The sequence below is a fragment of the Dromaius novaehollandiae genome, chromosome 25, assembly GCF_036370855.1.
Source record: "Dromaius novaehollandiae isolate bDroNov1 chromosome 25, bDroNov1.hap1, whole genome shotgun sequence".
NCBI lineage: Eukaryota > Metazoa > Chordata > Aves > Casuariiformes > Dromaiidae > Dromaius > Dromaius novaehollandiae.
Genome location: NC_088122.1, coordinates 4,884,022 through 4,903,813, shown reverse-complemented (window position 1 = coordinate 4,903,813; position 19,792 = coordinate 4,884,022). Strand labels below are relative to the sequence as shown.

General features: G+C 55.8%; 1 protein-coding gene across 13 annotated transcripts in view; it reads left to right on the top strand.

The window, feature by feature from the left end:
* TCF3 (transcription factor 3) overlaps positions 1-19,792 on the top strand; it is an 80,160-nt gene that overhangs the window by 25,974 nt on the left and 34,394 nt on the right. For 9 of the 13 annotated variants that reach the window (XM_064497193.1, XM_064497199.1, XM_064497198.1 and 6 more), the window contains exons 4-5: positions 15,928-16,001; positions 17,058-17,154. In XM_064497193.1, coding sequence (XP_064353263.1) covers positions 15,928-16,001; positions 17,058-17,154 — 171 coding nt within the window. The remainder of the gene's footprint in view (positions 1-15,927; positions 16,002-17,057; positions 17,155-19,792) is intronic. The other 4 variants (XM_064497203.1, XM_064497201.1, XM_064497194.1 and 1 more) reach the window with 1 other exon arrangement.

The following is a 19,792-nucleotide window of genomic DNA, read 5'->3' as shown; positions in this document are numbered from 1 at the left end:
AAGTGATGAGGAGGGACGGGATGGGTGGTTTGGTGAACGCTGCACTGGTGAGGACCCGCAGGCTGGACCTCCTTGGAGAGCGACGTCCAAGCCCTCTTCCATGGGCGCATGAAACCTTGAGACCTCCACTGCTTCTTGCCCAAAGAGTCAGGGGCCACTTTGGACCTTTTTGCTTGAAATCAGAGCGTAAAACATCCACTTTGGGTCTATTCCAGTGCAATCCTCCTCCCCCCACTGCAGGGATGCTCCGAGGTGGAGCCTTCCCCCGGCTGCGTTTCTTCGCTCCCTTCCTCCCGGCCGTGATGTAACCGGCAGCCTCTGAGGTTAGAGCGGCTGCAGCCGCGATGTGCAAAGCGACCCAGGCACGAAACAGCTGAGGAGGAAGAAGTCTTCGCTTGCCTTGTGGTCAGCGGAGATTCTGCAGAAGTTCTCTCGGTTTCTATTAGTTCAGAAGTCAAAACTGAGCGCTCGTTTATTTTTAAGCCTTTGTTTCTAGGTACCTGCAAGCCCTCGCCCATGCCGTTCCCTTTGGTGAAAGCTGCCTCTTATCCCGGCCGGCTCGAGACCCTCCCCAAGGGGCCGTGGAGAGAAGCCGGGGCTGGTGGTTGCTCTACCTGTCTCCGCATCTCCCCCGTCCAGGGCTGATGGCCCGGAGGTGTTGCCGTCTTGCGTTTGCTTTCCAGTAACTGGCTGGCGCCGCGCGGAAACCTGAAGTTTATCCAAGTGGAGCTCTGAAGCTTCGAAAGTGCTGCTTGGCTCGCGGATTTGAGTAGCTCTGAGTGGAAAATGAGTCTTTGAATTCTGTCCTGCGGGTTTTTTTTTTTTTTTTCTTTACAAACTCTTAATAGGCTGTTTAGCTTTTCCAGATTTCCTCCTGTGCAGACCACTAAGCAGGGGTCCGAAACCCGGGGCGTTTTGGAGAAGGTCCCCGGCTCGGGAGGGCAGGGCTGGGAACCGAGGTGCCTTTGGGAACCGATGGCCGTGGAGACATGAGTTTGTGGCAGACCTCACGGCTCTTTTGGGCTCCTTCCTAGCTCGACAGTTCTTGTTGCAGTCGAAATGAGGGGTGCTTTGGGCCGGGCACCGAGCTCTCTTTTTGCAAGAGGCAACCCTGCTCCGAAAGCCTGTGCAACCGAAACGGAGCGGTTTGCCAGGTTGCACCAGAGCTGGAACAGAAACCAGGAGGATGCTCGCGCCGGCTGCCGGGCTGCTTCCCAGCTCTGCTCGTTCTTGTTCCTCTTCAGTTTTCGAGCTGTCCTTCCCCTAGCCAGGGCATCCCTGCTCCCTGGCTCGCTCCCATCGCAGACGCTCGGCTGGTTTGGTCCTGTAGCCGATGCTACGTGATGATCCGCAGTGTAAAGTGCAGGTATATTCCCATACCACCCTCCTCGCCACAGCAGTTCCCTGGAGCAGTGGGAAAAGCCCGGGGTGGACAGCACTGAATTTATCCTTTCTGCCTTTTCCTCATGTTCCTTTAAAATAAAACCCCTGGAAAATAAAGCCGTGTAAAAAGCCTGGGAGCTGGGACTCGCGTTCCCGGCTGTGAAAGCCAGCGCAGGTTAGGACCGCTGACAGCAGGCCCTGTGCCACACTGCAAGGAAAACCAGGCATGAGCATCTCGTTATACAACGTGCCGCCTTTTCCAGCCCTTCTGGGTCAGCGCAAAAATAGAGAACAGCACTCCCCCCCCCCCCCCCCCAGCTTACTTTGTATTGTAAAAAGCATTGTGGGTTTTTTTTTTTGTTCTGTTTTCTTTAAATAATTTCTAAAAAGTCGAAACTGTAGGACTGGGTGCTTTTTACCCAAATAAGAAAACTGAAAGATGAGTGAGACGTTGTGGTTTGGATCGCCGGTTGCGAGCTGCTGGGTGTCCTAGCAGGCGAGGTTTTCGGGAGCAGCGAGCACAAGCGCTCGCTCCCGCCGGTGGCTCGACAGCGCGTGGGTTAATCGCTGGCGATGCGTCTGTCCGCGCCGGTATTTACGGGATAATCTGCGCTGCCCCGTACCGTGCCAGGAGAGGCTGTGTCAGCTCTGGTCCCTGCTGCCGCGTTCCCAGCTCTGCCCTCGTTTTTGGGCAAGTCTCTCCGTACGTACAATAGCTAGAAACAGTTTTGCTCCCTAGAGAGCCTTTGAGGTTTAACATTTATAAAATGCTTTGAGATCTGCAGATAAAGGAAAGCGAGACAATAAACAGCGAGCAAGGCCGTGCCAAACAAATGCCCGGCATCGCCCCGACCGAGCCGCGCAGGACTGGGTGGAGAAGGCTTTTGTTCGAGGGCGAATGACCGCTCCAGCAGCGGCTGCCGCGGACTCGCTGGGAGCCCTGCTCGCAGGAGGGGTGTGCTCAGACCCGACCCCGGCCTGGGGAGTTGGGCTCGTGCCGAGGACGTTGCCTTCGCGGTGAGGAGCGTAGCCGCGGCAGAGGCACGAGCGGGGCGCTCGGGCTGTCCCGGGGCCGCTTGGGCACGAAGGTCTGGAGAAGGTGCCTTGGATGCTGCCGAGCTGCATCGTCAACTCGTCCACTCCGTAAACCCCGTTGGCTTTCTTTTGACGGCCGTCGCCTGTCCTCGGCGTGAACTCCTTCCCGGGCCCCCAGACAAAGGCAGGCAGGAGTGGGCAGGGACGGAGGGACCGGGAGCCCAGCTCCTCCCCGGCCTTCCCGGGGCCGGTGGGAGGAGCGCCGGGTCTCGGAGCGCGGGGGCGCTGGGCTGCTCCGCGGCCGCTTACTCCATGGACATGGCATCCCAGCGCGAGCTATTCTGGGGTAGGTCTTCCTGCCAGACATCTGGCGACGCCGGGATTTTTTGGAAAGGGAGGGATGGAGCGTGAAGGGATAATTCGTAGCAGCTTAGTTGTGATACTGCTCTTGACGAATTTGGAGGCAGGTGAGCTTGGCTGTTGAGCTGGAAATCCGCAGGGATCTTTTCCTCCTCTTCGCCACGCTCGGGGCACCTGCCTCCCGGTAACGCTCTGCTTTTGGGCACGAGCGGAGCGCGTTCATGCCGCTTAAGGACGCATGATGCTGTTTTGGGAGCGAGATGCAAGGCTCTGCAAGAATAGCTTGTCTTTTTCTGCTGCTTCTCTGCCTTCCCCCGTAATGGATACGTAAGTCCCTTAAAACCTCTTATAGTAGGGTGTTGCAAGGAGCCCGTCACGGGGAGGGTGTGCAGCTGGAAGCCGGCTCCAGAATAATACGAAGTTAATTGATAGCGGAGGGTTTCTGGAGCGCGGTGGTGAGCCGTGGTCCCCGTGCTGGTAGCCGGTAGATGGCAATATTAATTGCTGTTGATGTGCGGGTAACACAAGCCGAGGGCAGAGTTTTCTTCCCCTTCGGGGAGCTTGTGGGGTGGTTTCATTTGAATTAGTTTGAGAGAGGAATCGAACCATTGCATAGCTCTCTGGAGATGGTCCAGTTTTAGTTCAAGTGGCTTGTGCATATCTAGATTGAACTCGATAAGAAACCAGTTTATCTGAACTACTGCAAATGGTGCCTGCTCTGAAATGAGAGGTGTGACACAGGCTCTTGCTGTGGTTTGAAAACCTAAACCTCTTAGTTTCAAATACGCACGGGTTTGTGTTTAAATGAGACGCTATACTGTGTATTTTGTAGCAGATGGGATTCCTTCCAGGATGCCAGGAGAGCATCTGAAGCTTTGGGTTGCTGCTGAGATATGGGGGAAATGTGCAGAATAGACAAAATTTTGCAAGCCCAGAATTAGTTTCCAGTTAGCTCAATCTCTGAGGTCACCGGAGAGGTAGATACATGTCTTGTTGTTTCTGATCAGAGCGATATGGATGGGAGTTGGCCAAACAAGACCCTCGAGTGGGCTCGTGGGCACCAGAAAGGTTTACAGCCCTGTGGCTTTTCTCCTCGTTTCTGCCTGGGGTTAAGGGGCTTCGGTGGCCTGGTTGAGGCAGCCATCGCCTCCGGCGTCTGACCTGCTCCGTCTGCCGCAGGCTGCGGCGTGGCAGGAGCCGACGGGGCGCTCGGCTCGCTGCACCGCGGGAGGTGTGAAGCTGTGGTTTTGCAAACAGCTGAGCCGACGGCCTCGTGCTGCCGGCCGAGGTCTTCCTCTTCCCATCCGCGTCGGCCTGCCCCGCCTTGGGGGTTCTGCTGCTCTAATGGGGAACTGTCTTTTGTCGGGTTTCCTGCTGTTTTACCGAGTTCAGCAGCTCCTGGAAAGTCCAGCGAGCCCCAGAACTTGCTCAAGATAAGTGAGGGGCAAGGAGAGGCCTTTGCTTCCAAAGCTGCAAGCGCCGAGGTGCCTCAGGCCATCTCATGGACCTCGTGTGCCGAGGAACCGGAGCGTGCGTGGTCCTGCAGCGGGTTGGTCATCGCCCCAGGCCCGGATGCGTGCTGGAGCTCGCGCACCAGCGGCGGTGTGCGTTTGGTGACTTCTTCGTTCCACTCACGTTTGGAAAATCAATCTTGCAGCAACGAAGCTATGAATTATTTTTTCCGTTTTATGTTTGTTGGTTTTTTTCCCCCCGAAATTAAATTTGAAAAAGCTGCCGCTTTGCTGTGGGGCAGCAGCTCGTCACCTTGTGCACGTGGAGCGTTTCCACCCACGCCTGGTGGGAGCAGAGGGGCTTGGCTCTGTCCTCCGTGGCTGAGCCCGTGCGTCCCAGCAAAGCGCGGAGCTGCAGGTCTTCAGCCGCCTTCAAATGGCCATAATCTTTACACTTACAGGTTGGGCACCAATGTGGCTTCTTCTGTTCTTGAAGGAAAAAATTCCTTTGAGCTTTCTGCAGTTGAGAGAGAAAAAGCTTGAAGCAAAATATCAGGGAAACTTCTTAATGGTGGATTTTAGGAGGCAGTTGCATTGGCTTTCTTGATAAGAAGTGTTATTGCTTGTCTAGACAAAAGCACTACAAAACACAGCATAACGTAGAGGAGAGAGAGACAAGATAATCTAATAGGTCTCTTTTGGTCTCCAGCTTGTTCCCCTGAATGACGCACGTGACTTATGTGAACACCAGTTAAGGACGTGGACTCGGTGCAGGAAGCCGGGCCGGGTGCTTGCTCGGTGCGCGACTCCGCGCGTGGAGCCACGTGAGAAAACTGGCTGCTGCCCTTCCCGGCAGCGGGGCTTCGTCTGTCCGCAAGCAGGACGACGGGTCGGCGTGTGTCTGGGCTGACGCGAAAATTGCAAATGGGGTGAAGTGTTAGTCCGCAGTGTTTTAGTTGTCGGAAAAATAAGCCCCACTTTCGTGCCATCTTCGTGGGACTTCCCAGGAACTGCATGGTTTATTTTTCTTAATTTTTTTTCTTTTTAGCCTGAGAGATTGGACCAAGAAGGACTAGCTCCTACGGGTCTTGTAAACTGATGCTGAAGTTGCACCCAGGAAACATTTGAACTGCATATGCAGGGGAAAAGTGCTCTTCAGACCAACAAAACGTAGGAGCCGTGCTACACAGTGAGTGCCATCTACTGGCACTTCGTCCACTGGTATCTAAATATTTGCCCAGAAAGAGGGAGAGCTTCCCAGTAACGTTAACCGTGCAGAAAACACAACAGGGCCTTACAAAGGGAGGACATGGTGCCCCCGACCTCTTGGTGATGGGACGGTAAGGACGGGCTTTCCCTTCGCTAGGTTAGCGTTGTCCTTGTCCAAGCAAGTTGTCCACCCACTCAGTCGCAGGAGCCCAGGAATAGGTATCTGCTGAGACTGAATCATCAATTTTTATTCTTGGCCTTCACTGAGGGCAGAAATTTGCCCCAACCTTGAAGGAGATGAGTGTCCTGACCTTGTTTTATAGACAAAAGGAACCAGGGCGCAGAGTTGGACTAACTTTCTCGGGGTTACGTGGCCAGAGCAGGGCCACCTGAGCTCCTCCTGGTGCCTCCTGGCACCTTTGTGGTGGTTGGGACGGTACCCCGAGTAAATAACCATCCTGTTTGTGGGTTTAAATGCAATGGGAAGGCACCAGCGAGCCTTCCCTGATGTCAGCAGGTCTGGTGTAACGTCCAGCGCCCAGAAGACCTTGCCGTAGGAGCGGGGTAACCTTGAAGCAAAGCTGAAGCGGTCAGGTGAGCTCCTCCTGCGACGCGTCCCCTTGGCTCGAAGGGCAGAAGAGGAATTGGGGCCGCGGAGGAGACCGTTATGCAGAGATGCGAATTCTTAGCAGGGGAAGGGACGAGCGAACATCTTGAAGTATTTATATTAAAAAACCAAAAACGAAAAAAATTCGGTTCTTGGAAGCGGTGCTTCTTAGTAGCAAGTAGATCGAATACAGCCCTTTTAATGAAATTTAAATAATCGATGGTATATTCAATTACAGAAGTATTTGGCAAAGCTCTAAATAGGTCACATCTGTCCTTAAACTGCTCTTAAGGTAAATATCTTGCGCTGCTGCGGTGCCTTGACCGAATGTGCTGCACAAATTAGTGCCTGGGAGGGAAAACTGCCGGGCTGCGCGTGCAATTACCCCGAGACCGAAACTCTGCCGGCGTTCGGGTTCGCTTTGGGGTGCCCGGTGTCTCCGGCTGGATCTGTTCAGCCACCCACGTTGGCAGTCCTGCATCCGCAGCGCTGTCGCCTAAGCTCGGCCGCCCGGCGCGCTTTGGCGTGAGGCAGGTGCGGGTCGGGATGCAGCTGCCGCGTCGCCCGCCGGCGCTTTGGGGAGGAAAGGGTTTTGCTCGGGGTCCCGGGAGGGGGCAACGAATGCGCCGCGGTTGCGTCCACTTCGGGGAAAAAAAGGAGGAAAAAAGCACCGTCTGTTGTGGCAACCGCGGTCTTGGAAGTATTTGCAAACAAAAGCTAGAGCTGGGGGCTCGCGCGGGGCGCGCGGAGGCAGGTGGTGTTTAGCACGCTTTGTTTAGGAAAGTTTTCCTCATTGTGCCGAACAATCCTGCCGCGACGATCCTTCCTGCGGCTGAATCATCGGCGCGGCAGCGGTCCGAGGCGGGCGAGCGGCCGCATCCTGCGGCTGCATCCCAGCCCCTCGCAGCATCGCAGCCGGGGTGGTTTAGCGTTTTTTGTTTTTGCTTCAGCCTTCCTCGCCCCCCGCACGCTCCCGCTCTTGGCGAAGGCGGGATCTGCTTTCTCCTCCAGCTCCGAGGAGGTTTACGCTGGAAGCCATCGAGCTGTTCGGACGGGAGCACACGAGCCATTAAACACCCTCCCTTTCCCCGCTAAGGAAAGCAATGCAAACCAAATAAGCTAGCAAGTCTTTCAGTTCGCTCTGAGATGCATCCCCTGCAAGCGTTTTGTAAATAAATGCGCTTTTGACCCCGTTTTCTTGCCTTGCGAGTAACGGAGGCCGAGCGGAAAAAGATTTAAATTCCCCTGCGCAAGAACATTGTTCTGGTTGCGTCTCCGCCGCCCTTTATTTTTACATTGCAAATGAAACAATACTTGGAAAGATGTAAATCAGCATAGAAATAGAAGTACACGCTTACGGCTAAAATAGGCTGGGGGGACGTGCGTGCTCGGCGCGTCCGTACGTATATGCAAAGCGTGCGAGCGGTGGGCGCGCGGGCAGCGCCTCTCGCTCCTCGCCGGCGTCGGGCTCCTCTGCACGGATGCCTCCTCCGCACGGCAAGGTGCAGCTTGGCGGTAAAAGAAGCGAGCTGGAAAAAGCAGGTTGTGGATTTGCTCTCCCCGAAGCTTTGCGTTTGGTGGCTCGTAACCCTTTGCTTTACGAATAAGGCCGCGTCTGGTGATTTTACGTTGTTTTGCGGTAGCAAGCGTGCCGATGTCGTTAGACGTACGTGATGCAGAAGGTGAGCGAGGTTCTCCGCAGGGCTGGCTTCGCGCTTAGGTTTGCTCGCGGGCTGCGGTTCCCCCGAAGCCCTTGGAGATGTTGCAGACACGCGTATAGGTTTCAATATAGGGGCTTTTCCCTGGGTTGGAGCGGGATGAGCTTGGGGTTTAGGCCAAGGCAGCTTCCGATATGCCCCGTTTCCAAGCTTGCGTGCCTTAAAATAGCCGGAGCGCTGTATGTGCAGCAATAAGCTTTGGTTGATGGACTGATGGAAAAGCAAAGCGAAAGCCCCTTCCCGCTGCTCTTTTGGGGCACCCGGGGGAAGGCGGGTGCTGAGCTGCTGCAAAGCTCTGCGCTGTCTTTTCGTGCCCAGAGGATCAAGCCCAGGTCCTGGAAAATCAAAGGCTGATGCAGACACCTGTTATCCGCCCGGCTTCAACCAATATTATTCTTGGTGCATTTGTCCCCTGCACCTTGCTGCACAGCCCCCTCCTTGCAAATGATGGAGTCGGACGCAGCCGCTTCGGCGCGGAGGTGCCCGGGGACGCGGGGAGCATCGTCCCGGCGCCGCCGACCCCGCGAGGGCACCGCCTCGTCCTCCGTCCCCTCGTCCTCCGTCCCCTCCCCGCGCCGCTCCTTCGCGCTCGCGTTTGGCCCTTGCTGCGCCGCTGTTTTTACAGCTGTTGGGAGCGTTCGGAGCTTTAAGGTTTATTTTCTTCCCTCTGGTTGTCGGCGCAGGTTTGTTTTCTTTTGCCCCGCGACGTCTTGCTGGCTCCGCTCGGGGCTCGGCGGCAGGACCGTCTCTGCTCGTCGGGGCGAGCGTGGCCGTTGCGTTGGCTTTTAACGGAGGGCGTCAAAACCCCCCAAATTCAGAGGCTTCTTGGGGGGAGATTTCAGCTCAGCTAAAAGCAGCATCGGTGTCAAAGCGCCCAGATTTCTCGCGCGGGGCCCTAAACCCGAGGGGGGGGAACAAGCGTTTTGGGGAGCCGCTGGCAGAAACCGCACCGCAAAGCTCGCGGTGCCCAGGCTGGCGGGGGCAGGCGCTTTTCGGGAGGGCATCGAGGCCGGGGTTGGGCTTGTGGCTCTTCGGGTTTTCTGTGCTTTCACCCCTCGATTCACAGGACATGGTGGTTGTCACCCGCTTGGGGCACGCGGTGCCGGGGAAGGGTTTGGCTGGGGGTAGCGGAGCTATGAGCAGTTAAGTGCTTTAGTTTCTGTTACTATTATTATATATTCTGGCTTTTTTGGGTTGTCTGTAGATGTAGTTTCTCCTGCTTTCTCTCCATGCTTTCTCCCGTTGTCCAAAGCCAACGGGGCGTCGATGCCCTTCTCGGGCGGTACCTGCCCCGTCTTCCCCGGCCCCACGCTCTGCCCAAACCCTGCTCCGCGCGTGCCGTGCAAAACCTGCGGCACGAAGCAGGAGATGCCGGAGCAGGTGCTAAGCGGAGGAATTAACGATCGCCAAAGTGGTGGCATCAGCTTTTTTTTAAGTCAAAAATGATCACGGCGTGTGCGCTGGGGACGGGGGAGGCAGCGCCGGGCGTTTCCCGGGGGGTCGGTGCACAGGGCTGGCTCGCGCGTCGGCTTTGGATCGTTTTGTGCGTTTATCATCCCAAGGATAAATGGGGAGGATCTGCCCCGTAGATCGTGTCGGGATCTGCAGCTCGTCTTTCCCGGCCAACCTCGGTCCGACCTAAACCGGGGCGTTTCGAGGCGGCCGAAGGGATGAAATCGGAGCTCCCCTCCCCGGGGCAAAGATTCCTGCTCTGCCTCTTGGAGCAGCCGATGAAAGGCGGCCGCCGGCCGGGCCCCCTCCGGGCTCCGCGCCGCCTCCCAGGTGTTCGGCATCTCTTTTTACCCCCCCTTTTCTTTCTTCTTTTTTTTAAATTGTTTTGTCGTGCGCCGGGAAAAGGAAGTGAACAAATTGTATAGTCCCGTCCGCCGTCGACGTCCTGTAAACAGCGTCGCGCTGAGGCTCCTGGCCGCGTCCCCCCCGAGCCTGTTTTTTCCGATTTCTGGGACAGGTCGGGCTGGTAAATAAACAGGCAGGATTTACAGCTGCTCTCAAACACCCGGATTTTGGGTTTTCCCCTCCGCCGGTGAATCGAGGTGACTTTCCCCGAGGATGCCGGGCCGTTAAAACGCATCCGTGGGGTTTTCTCGCCTGGGAGAGGAGCGGCGTGGGGGTCCGGGCGGCGAACCCTTGCCGGGCAAAACAACTTTGCTGGTTTGCCTGGGACTAAAGCTAATTACGAGTTGACTAATTTTATTGATTTCAAATCCCTTTTAGCGGAGATTTTGCTCTGAGGCTGATCGCCAGAGCGATTAGGCCACAAAGCCGCTTAATTTGGAAGTGTTTATCAAGCAGCCTTCTGTCACCTCCGTTTCAAATCAAATCACGGCGGCACCGGCGTCTCGATCCGCGGCGGCCCACCTCCGCCGGGGCGAGCGGTTCGGGGCCAGCGGGGCACCCTCCGCCTCCCCCCCCGGGCCGGGGGGAGGAAAGGTTAAGTATATTCATAGACATAAGCGGAGGAGACTGCTGACGGCGGGGTTTTTCTTCCCAGCTGCCGCCGCGCGGCCATCCCGCTCCGACGGGATCGGAAGCCCGGGGGCTTTCCCGGTCTCAGCATCCGAAAAACGCCCGGCGGGAGAGCAGGATTTGCCCCCCAGCTTTGCCCGGGATGTCTTGCGAGAAAAGCTGGCTCTGCTGGATGGACCTCGGGCGGTGGAAAAATACCGTTTGTCAAAGCAGAAAATGAGCTGAGCCCCCCCAAAGCGTCCGGGGGTGCAACGTTTCCCTGCCCCGTGGGTGCCGTGTCCCTCCCGTGCCGTCCTTGCAGCCAGCGCGGCTCTGCGGCAGCGGGTTCCTCTGCCCGGGTCTCCCTTACCGCGGCGTTCGGGAGCTGCGGCTCGGGGTCTCGCTGCGCGGGCGGCGTCCGGACGGCCCCGGGAGCAGCTGCTCCGCTCCCCGTGTCCCCGCGCGTCCCCAGCCCGGCAGGGACGGCTGCCTGCTCGCCGAGGAAGGATGCGGTCTTGCTCGCGCGGCTTTGCATCCAGGTCCTCGTCCTTCCTTCGCGTCGGGGAGGTGCTGGTGGTCTCCGCCTGGACGCAACCGGCGGAGGCATCGCCGAAACCTCTCCCAATTTGGGTCCTGTAGCTCTGCTCACATCGGGCGTTTTATAGCTCAGGAAAACACATCCCCTTAAAATTGGGGGTTTTCTGTGCTGGGCTCACCGGTGGCTCGAGGGACAACCCAGTTTCCAGAGCGACTTTTGGGCCGTGGTTGTGCCTTGACGCTGGAGCAGGCATCTCTTTGCACGGCGTTTTCCCCTCTGGGAACCCCGTGCGCGTGGCCTGGCAGCAGCATATGGAGAATCGAGCGGGAGGGACCGCGTGTGGCTGCTGGGATGGGGCAACGGGGCAGAAACCGTGCATCCTTCCTGATGAGTTTACTCGTTGAAGAATTACATGTTTAAAGTGGTTGTTTTATCCCTCCCGTTCCTTCTGCGCGGGGAATTGCTCCTGGTGCTCCGTGTCCCTGCGTGCAACCTTGTGATATTGCTAATTATATACGACGACTTTTGTGTACCTGAAGGTTCCCAGATAAAATACGCCCGTAACTCAAAAAAAACCAAAAATCAAAACGATCTCCCAGATCCGATTCGGAGCTTAGGAGCCCTCTGCTATAATTTGGCCTGGAGGAGATGTTGGCGGCTGAGCTTCGCGGGTGCGAGGGCTCCCCGGGGCCGGGGGGAGAGGCATCTCCCAAAGCAAACGCACCAGCAACCTGCTCGACTTTGGAAAGCAATGCAGAGAGCAGGGAAGGATTTACGGCACGCCGGCTTCGGGCAGTGAATTTGACTTTGCTCTTCCCCTCGCGTGCAACCTGAGCTTGAGCTGAACCGGTCTTGAACGTGGGCCCTTTGCGGGACCCCTGCTCGTCTTCTGAGGCTGTGCAGAGGTTGCAGAGGGAAGACAGGATCTATTATCAGGTGCAGGGCTTTTTTTACTGAGACTAAACTTGGACAAATTATTTTTATCCATGCTGAGAGCTTATAACAGGGCTCGTCTATCAGCTCTTAGCTCCAGCATAAAAATCATTTAAAAAAAAAATTACTGTCTGACAGCTACATCTTATTCTATTAGTATGTTTTAATTAGAACATGAGCAAGAAATGCACTATGAATATTCATGATCAGGGTTATTAAAATGCACAATTAATCTGTACGTTTTTTAATAACTATATTAATGGAAGGAGGCGGTAGTTCCTATTTTTGTGTTTTCCGAATTGGAAAGTGTGCCTCAACTTGGTTAGTTGGGGAATGGTTTTATTTTAAAATAAAGTTGGCTGCCGCCCTGCCTTGGAGGAGAGCTGGAAACCCTGCAAAGTCAGGCCCTCCAAAGCCAGGACTAAACCTGCTTGGGCAAACCCAAGCGCCGGGGTAGCTTTCCAAACCCTTCTACCTTTGGTCCAACTTTGCATTTTCAGAGCGTTGGCGCTTGCTGCCCCATTTTAGCTCCTTGCTGATGCGAAGGGTTTGCATTAGGTGCGTGACGTTTGCCGGCAGCTGTCGGGTTTTTTTCCCCATGTTCATCCTAGAACCGGACAAAATCTTCAACACCTGTAGGCTGCAAACGGGGAGCTTTGCAGACGCCCTCCCCGCCGGTGACGACGGCTTTGCAAGCGCTGCAGGGGCTCGTGCAGCCCCGCTGCTTCGTGTGCCGATGCCAGAGCCGCGCGCCGCTGTATCTGCTGCTCGGATGGAAGCGCGATAACCTCAGTTCACCTTGGCAGCGGCGCGATCACGTGAACGTCAGCGCCCGGAGGGGAAAAAAAGGAGGGGGGGCAGGGGGAAAAAAGGCCGGTTTGGTTTCCCCTTGCAGGGTTATTTTGCTGTTCCAGGCTCTGGCCGCTGCTGTTTCGCAGCCCGGTTGCAGGCTCCAAAGCTGCTTAGAGGAGGACGGTGTTTTGCTCCCGATTCCTGGCTGGAGCGGGGGGGGGCTGATCCCAGGGCACGGGTTGCAGGCTGCCGGGATGGGGACGCCCGGACCGCCGTGCGCCTTTTGGGCGCCCTCCCTCTGCCGTGCACCCCGCGCGGTGGCACGAGCGGCTGCCCCGTCCCCGAGCCGATGGCTGCTGGTGACGTCTCCCATCACCCGTAGCGCTCGCCGCCTCCTCCCACCCCCGAGCCCTGGCAGGGATTTTGCAGGAATTTGGGCAAAAAACCCCATCCCGGCCCTGCAGGCACCTGAAGTCCCTCCAGATCCCCCCGCCAGGCTCCCCGGGGTGGCCCTGCAGCGAGGCCAGGCCTGGCGCAGCCCCTCCGTCATCGAGGGGGTGCAGAAAGGACCCGGTACGGGGGAGGCCGGGCGATTTATGCCTGCCGCCTCCCCGCCGAGGAGGACGGGGCGCGTGAGCGGAGGGATGCCGGGTGCCGTCGGGGCTCGTCCAAGTCCTCGTCCTTGCAGCGCGCGGCGTGAGCTCGCCGAGGACGTTGGGCGCTGCGGGTGCCGTTCGCGGCTTCTCCCTGACCGTTGCGATGCTTTAAAAATACCCGTGGAAGCAAAATGGATCAGAGGAGCCTTTCTGCCTCCTGATCTCGACTGGTGTTTGCAGGGTATGCAGATGAATTGCTTTAGAAAAACACATTAGCAAAGCAAAAGTTTATTCTAGGAAGTAGGAGGTGGGAGAATTGGCAGTAATTCTCCCTAGTATCCAAGGTATTATTAGAGGCTTATCCCTGCTCTGCACAGTAATCACATTGGAAATTTTTGATTAGAAAACAAAATCTAAATGAGAATTATGAATATTCATTAGGTGTGGAGATTAATATGCATAATTATGCAAATTAGACAGCAATTAAACACCAATTCTCTGGGGAAATGATTAACACAAAGGCACAGAAATAGAAGGATGTAATTTGAAAGAAGTTTCTGGTTAAATGAACAGTAAGGGGAGCGGAGGAGACAAATACACGGCGTGTTTGCCATAATAATCAGCTTTGCTAAAATGAAATCGGTGTGCGCCCTGAAACTGCACCACCCCGGCGCCTCGTTCCCCGCGAGCGCCCCATCGTTCTGCGTGGTCCGTCGGTGCTGTCGCCGTGACCGAAGGGTACGGACTGATCTCCCTTCAGAAACAGAAGAAAAATCTCGCGTAAGGCCTCCAGGCATCTCGGCCGTTGCACATGCTGCATCTGAAAAGGCGAAAGCGGTGGTGGATTTGGTGGGAATCTGCAGAGTGCACGGCCGGATCCCTGGGCTCGGAGAGGGCTTTTGGCCCTGGTTGCGCGGGTTGGCGCTGGGGAGGTGGATGCCGTGTCGGTCGCACCGGGTGTGCTCGGAGGTGGGACAGTGCCGCGTTGGCGGTGCTGGTCCCGTTGCCCCAGGAAGGTCTCGCCTCCCGCGGTTTCTCCGCGAGGGTGTCCTGGCCACGGGCTCGGAGCTGCCTCCGGCGGTGGCCCCAGGGCTGCAGCCCTCCATCGCGAGAAGGCCACGGGCGTGATGGGCCCCTTGGTCCTGCTCGTGCCGGGAAGGGAGCGTTTTGGGTCGACTAGGTGATGCTGTGGTTAAAAATTCATTGAAGTTGTTCGAAGCGTTTTTGGTCAATGCAAGGTCTGAGATGGTGAAGCTGAGTGAATGCACAAGACTGTCCCTAAAATCCAGTGGTTTCTGCTATCTGTGCAATGGTTATTGGAGCGGGAGGAGTGATTCTGAGTGTGTTTCCATCAGGAATATGGTATTTTATGTAGGTGAGAACAAATCCACTCACAGATGGCAACAGCGCGGTTGTTGGATGCTGCTGGAAGCTGCTGCACTAGGTCACTGATACGGCCCTGTTGCGAGGAGGGCTCTGTTCCCCCAACAATTAGATTAGGATTTCCAAGACAAGCTGAAAAAAGGTGGAAGCATCACTCTGATCTGTGCCATTTGTGCTCCTAAACCACTTGCAGATCCAGCATTTCTCCCTGCTGGTCCCGAGCAGCTCTGCCGAGATGTTGGCCATGGAGGCGGCGACCTTGCAGGTCCATGTCGCGGTCGTACCTGCTCCCCAAAAACCAGCCTTGGCATGGCAGTGCCCTGCACCCCGATCTGGCAGAGTCACAAAGTCCCACCTCTGCCACCACGTCCCTAAAACAGCGCGATGCCAACAGCTGACCCATGGGAACGGCTTCGTAGCCACGCAAGCACCATCCAGCAGCACCAAAATGGTGGTCTCCGTGTGAAGGAAGCCTGGCTCTGCCTTGCAGGGTGGGCTTTTTTGTGCGTGGCATCTGCGGGTTTAGGGTCCCGCCTGTTTTGGCTTTGTAATTCCTGAAGTGCAAGTCTGGGGCGGGATCGCCCCGGTTGACTTTGGCCACGTCCCGTGTGCCAGCGGCCCCAAGGCCCAGGCTGGGTGGACCTGGCGGGCGATGAAAGCTCTCCTGGCAGGAGAAGGTTACGTGCCACCGCCTGCGTGTAGTCGCATTGCAAAACCCTCGTGTTTGGTTTGCTGCCGTTTTGGATCGTATCGCCTTTGCAAAGAATACACTTTGGAGAACTGAAAGTTAAATCGGCAGGAGCGTGTTTTGGTCAGCCCCGTGTTGAGGCCGGTAGGACATCTTCATCCCCAAGAGCATGGGGGTGTCTCAAATAAAACTCACCCTCAAACAAGCCCGACTAAGCCACAGGTAGTACCTCGTACCCCAAACAGTTCACAGCTGAGGCTCTTACAGGTCTACGCGCTCCTCTGACCTCCTCACGTGTAACGGAGAACAGGGTTTGGCCCGTGATCTAACAGCGGCAGCGCGAGCGTGACGGGTCTGTTTGCACACTGCAGACACGGGCAAAAACCAGCTCCCGCCGGAGCTCTGGGACACGTACAATAAGTTTTTAATTTGTAGCCCTCTTAAACATCGGTCTCCAGGGAAAGCGGGTTCGCAGGCAGCCTCTCGCCAAAAGCCGAGTTAAAATACTTGTTTCTCCTCTTCCCACTGTCCTGTGTTTTGAAGCGTTTCCAAGCTGCAGTAGGGTTTGCTTTGAAGTTGGCAGAGCAAAGCCTCAGCTGAATTGGGAAGGTGAGGACGGAGAGGGGAGGGTCGGTCACGCCAACTGGAAGTGGTTTATTAATGAAAATATTGTTTTGTTTGTAGAAGGAAGAGTTAATTTTGCGAGAACACCTTTGAGGCTTTGCTGATAAAGCAAGAGTAACCTTTGTTCTTCCTGTTTTTCGGTAGGTTTGGATGAAAGACCGGGATCAGGTTCCTGGGGAACGGGAGATCAAAACAGCTCCACATTTGACCAAGGAAGGGTAAGGATGAAGCATAAACATTGAGCTCCAACAAAAATAAACGGGGGCTTTATGATGATTTCTCAGCATGTGTGTTTGTGCCCAAGTTGGTTCTAGCCCTGGAAGAGGTTTTTTTACCCCGTTTTAGATGGGGGGCAAGGCTGGCCCTTGCTTGGGGGGTACCTACCGCGTTGGCTGGACTAGGAGCATCGGTGAAGGATGGGAGGTTTGAAGGGGTTTGGGAGGGAAAGAATCAAGGCTGCGACAGCTTATAACTGAGGCCTGAGGAGGGGAAGAGAGAAAAGACATTAACTTAATTGAAATGGTGTTTTTTTGACAGATGCTCATGTTTTAATGGGTTTGTGTGATTCGTTTTCGCAATGGCACCGTTCCCTTCCCTTAGGTCAGTGCTGGAACAGGCGCTGTGTCATTTCTCATTTTTATAGGCCTTCTCCTCTTCCCCCCGCTCCAACTCGGGGAGGGGGAGTTGCGTGGGGTCTTTGCCACGAGAAGAACTTCTCACCTGGTGGGCGCCAGGCTGCCGGAGGAAGGCAGAAATTGGGCAGGAGCTGCCAGCACGGGGCAAACTCCCTGTATCTCCGCTTTGGTGCCACGTCTCCTCCTCCTGCCGTGGTCTCCTGGCCACGCTGGCCTGCTCTCCCCGTACGAGGAGATGCGATGGACAGAGCTAATGTCTTGCCCGTTCATGCATCACTGGCTGAGGGTGGTCTTGAGGCCAAATGCCATCTCTGCACTTCGGGGGATGAGATCACTTGTGTGCCCTTCTTAAAAGGGGCCTTTGGCTCTGACCCTTCCCACTGAGTGACTGTGTGCAGTGCGACTGGTGCAACTTTGGGGCTAAGGTGGGGTTTTTGGTATCTTCTGAGAATGCCCAGTGATAAAATAGCAGCTTGGGTCTTCCTCTTCCCTTCCTCAATTCCTGATACCAGATTAAGAGAATATCAGAAGGAATCACACTGTGTTAAATTGTGCGTCTGTTTACGTATATCCACGCGCACCTTGTATTTGGCTCAGTGTCCTCACGTGTCCGGTGCTAAATGTCTTCTGTCGCTCCAGCAGAACTATGGTGAAGGCCCCCATTACGGAGAGCACCGGGACCTGCCATCTCACAACAGCATATCTTCATCACCATTCCTGGGACCTGGACTAGTGGGTAAGTGCCCTTGAGCTGCCTGAGGGATACCTGGTCAAAGCAGGCGAAATGTAACACTGGGAGCAGAATTACTGTCCTCCTCCCATCAGACCTTCTCCAGAAGGTGCCATCAAAGCTGTGGTTAAAGGAGCTGTTGTCCAGAGAGTCTCATCAGCCTCTAACACGTACACGACAGCCTTCGTATTTTATGTGCGTGATTATTTTTCCCTGTTTTACAGTAGCACCCAGAGGCAGTAGCAGAGATTGATGCCCACCGTGCGGGCACGTAAGAGGCTGAGTTGGCTCTTGGGAGCTGGTAATCAAGGGTAGGAGAGCACAGTGGAGGGGGCGGAGAGACGCAGCTCATCCTCAAGGTCTCACAACAGGCTCGTGATGGCTGGCTGCGGGGCCCAGGTGTCCTGGGCTCCGGTGTGCGCTGGGGTCGTGTTCCGGAGCGAGTCGCTGAAGCTGCCGGCGGGTGACGGGAGGGAGCGCCCGGGGCGAGGGCGCGTTTGTGCACCTGCAGCAATGCGCAGGTGCCACCGGCTGTGTCCTCCTTTCTCTTTCCGCGCCGTGACCTTCTCCCCGATCCCGTGCTGGGAGCACCATCGCGTAGCAGAGCCTGCCTCGCCGAGCTTTGCGGTCTCGCGGAAACTTGGGGACAGCGCAGTCCCCGCAGACGACCGGGGTGCTCTCCCCTCGCTGCAGCGGGATTTGGAGGCGTGTTCTTGTGTCCTGCTCGGGCAGAGCCTGCTGCAAAGCTCCAGCAGCCCCTTCCAGCTCCTCCACCCCCGGCTGCAGCCAGGCAGCGTGAGGGACAACGCGCCCCTGCGCTCCGGTGACCTGCAAGGACAGCGCAGCCGCCGTCCCCCCGCTTTCCTGGAGATGGTGATTGTGTGTGGCTGGATGTAAAGACGCGCGTGCAACCATTTACCCAGTTACCTCTCCAATCTCGGAGGTGGAAGGAGAGATTAGGAGCAGAAAATATCCATCCTGAAGGGCTTAGAGAGCTCTAATTACATTAGGCAGGGAATTGGGGTTAGTCCTCCCCACCTTTTCCAAAGCGTTGGCAGTCAAAATCCTCCAGCAAATGTGGAAGGAGAGGTGTCAGGGCAGTTCACGGCATTTGCTCGTATTTTGGAAGGGTGGGGTTAGAAGAGGGAATTGTATTTAAAACAGAAAATCCCCCCAACCATCGGAGGTTCCTCCTTCTCCAGAGCTGGTTAGAAAGGGGAAGAGAAGAGCCTGGTCGCGCTAGGAAGCAGGTGTCTGCGTGTTTCCTCCTCCCGCGCCGTGGCTGGCGGAAGGGGCTCGCTGTCAGACCCAGCGCTTGCTGGTTCGCTCCTCTCCGGGTCAGACGGGAATGTTTAATTGCCCCTCTGGGGTCCTGTGCAGACAGGGAAGAGCATTTCCAAGAGGCGCTCTACCCTGCTGCTCTCGGAGGGCATCATTCCTTCTCGTTTTCTGCCCCAGGAGGATGCAAACAAAGCAGAAGAGATGTTTATTAATGAAAGCAGGGGAGTCTTGATGAAATTCAGCAGGGTTTTTTGGGGGTGTTGGAGGGGGGGAGCCCATCCCACCCCTGCGGCAAAGTCAGCCTTGAGAGCTTCCAGCGGCGAAGGAGCTGCCTCAGGAGGAACACGGAGGTTTCCCCTTTGATGTGTGCAAGGAAGACGTGTTTGGCTTCCGCTCAAAGACAGGACTCCCGGTCTTTGGCAAGCGCCCGGGCACTCCCTGGCAAGGCTGCAAACCCAACCGGTTCCTCGCACGTGGAGCTGAAGCCTCCGCTGCCTGGAGCGGAGGTCGTTTCCACGAGCTGTCACTAAGGCAGAAGGGGAGCTGCTGCCTTGCGGCACCCAAAACCCCGTGTCCGCCCCGAGCCGGCCCAGCCAAGGAGGCAACGGCACGCGTCGCTTGAGACTTGGATGCCCATCGGAGCTGCATCCTCAAGGATGGGTGCAAGGTCTCGTCTGCTGGCCCGAGCGGTTGAGGTTCGCCAGTGAAAGCCCCGCCGCAGGAGCCGGGGAGGCCAGGAAGGAGCAGGCAGGAGGACATCTCACATTTCAAAGTCATATTTGTTCCTAAAATTGAATGTGGTTAAAATAGAAAACACCAATTCCTGGAGCAGATTCCAAAATAAATAGGTTTCGCTTTTCCTCTTTGCTCGCGTACTGAGAACGACAGACCAAAGGAAGACCACGGGTGAGGTTTGCCCTTCCTTCTCACCAAACTGCTTCTGCAAACTTTTCACGGGTTGACATGATAAATGGAAGATGCGAGAAACGAGAACAGGAACCCTCACACACCATTTTGCATATGGCAGCAAAAAAAGAGTAGCAAAGTGGAAGGGAAATGCAAACCTTGGAGATGTGTTGCTTCAACCGACAGCCTCTGGTTTCCAGAAGGAATCTGTTTTGAGGGGAACAAGATGGAAAAGCTAATGCTAATGGGATGATTTAGTGGAACTGATGACTTTTAAAACGTGAGGGGATAGAAAGAGCAGATTAGGGTCAACCTGTCAAGTGGTCTGGGATAGATGAAAGATGCGTGAGACTATTTTCTAAGCCCTTCTTCAAAATCAGAATATGTATCTGTTTCTCACTCTATTTCTTCAAGGAGGATCAGAAACCACTAGAAGAAACATTTCAAGAGGAGCATG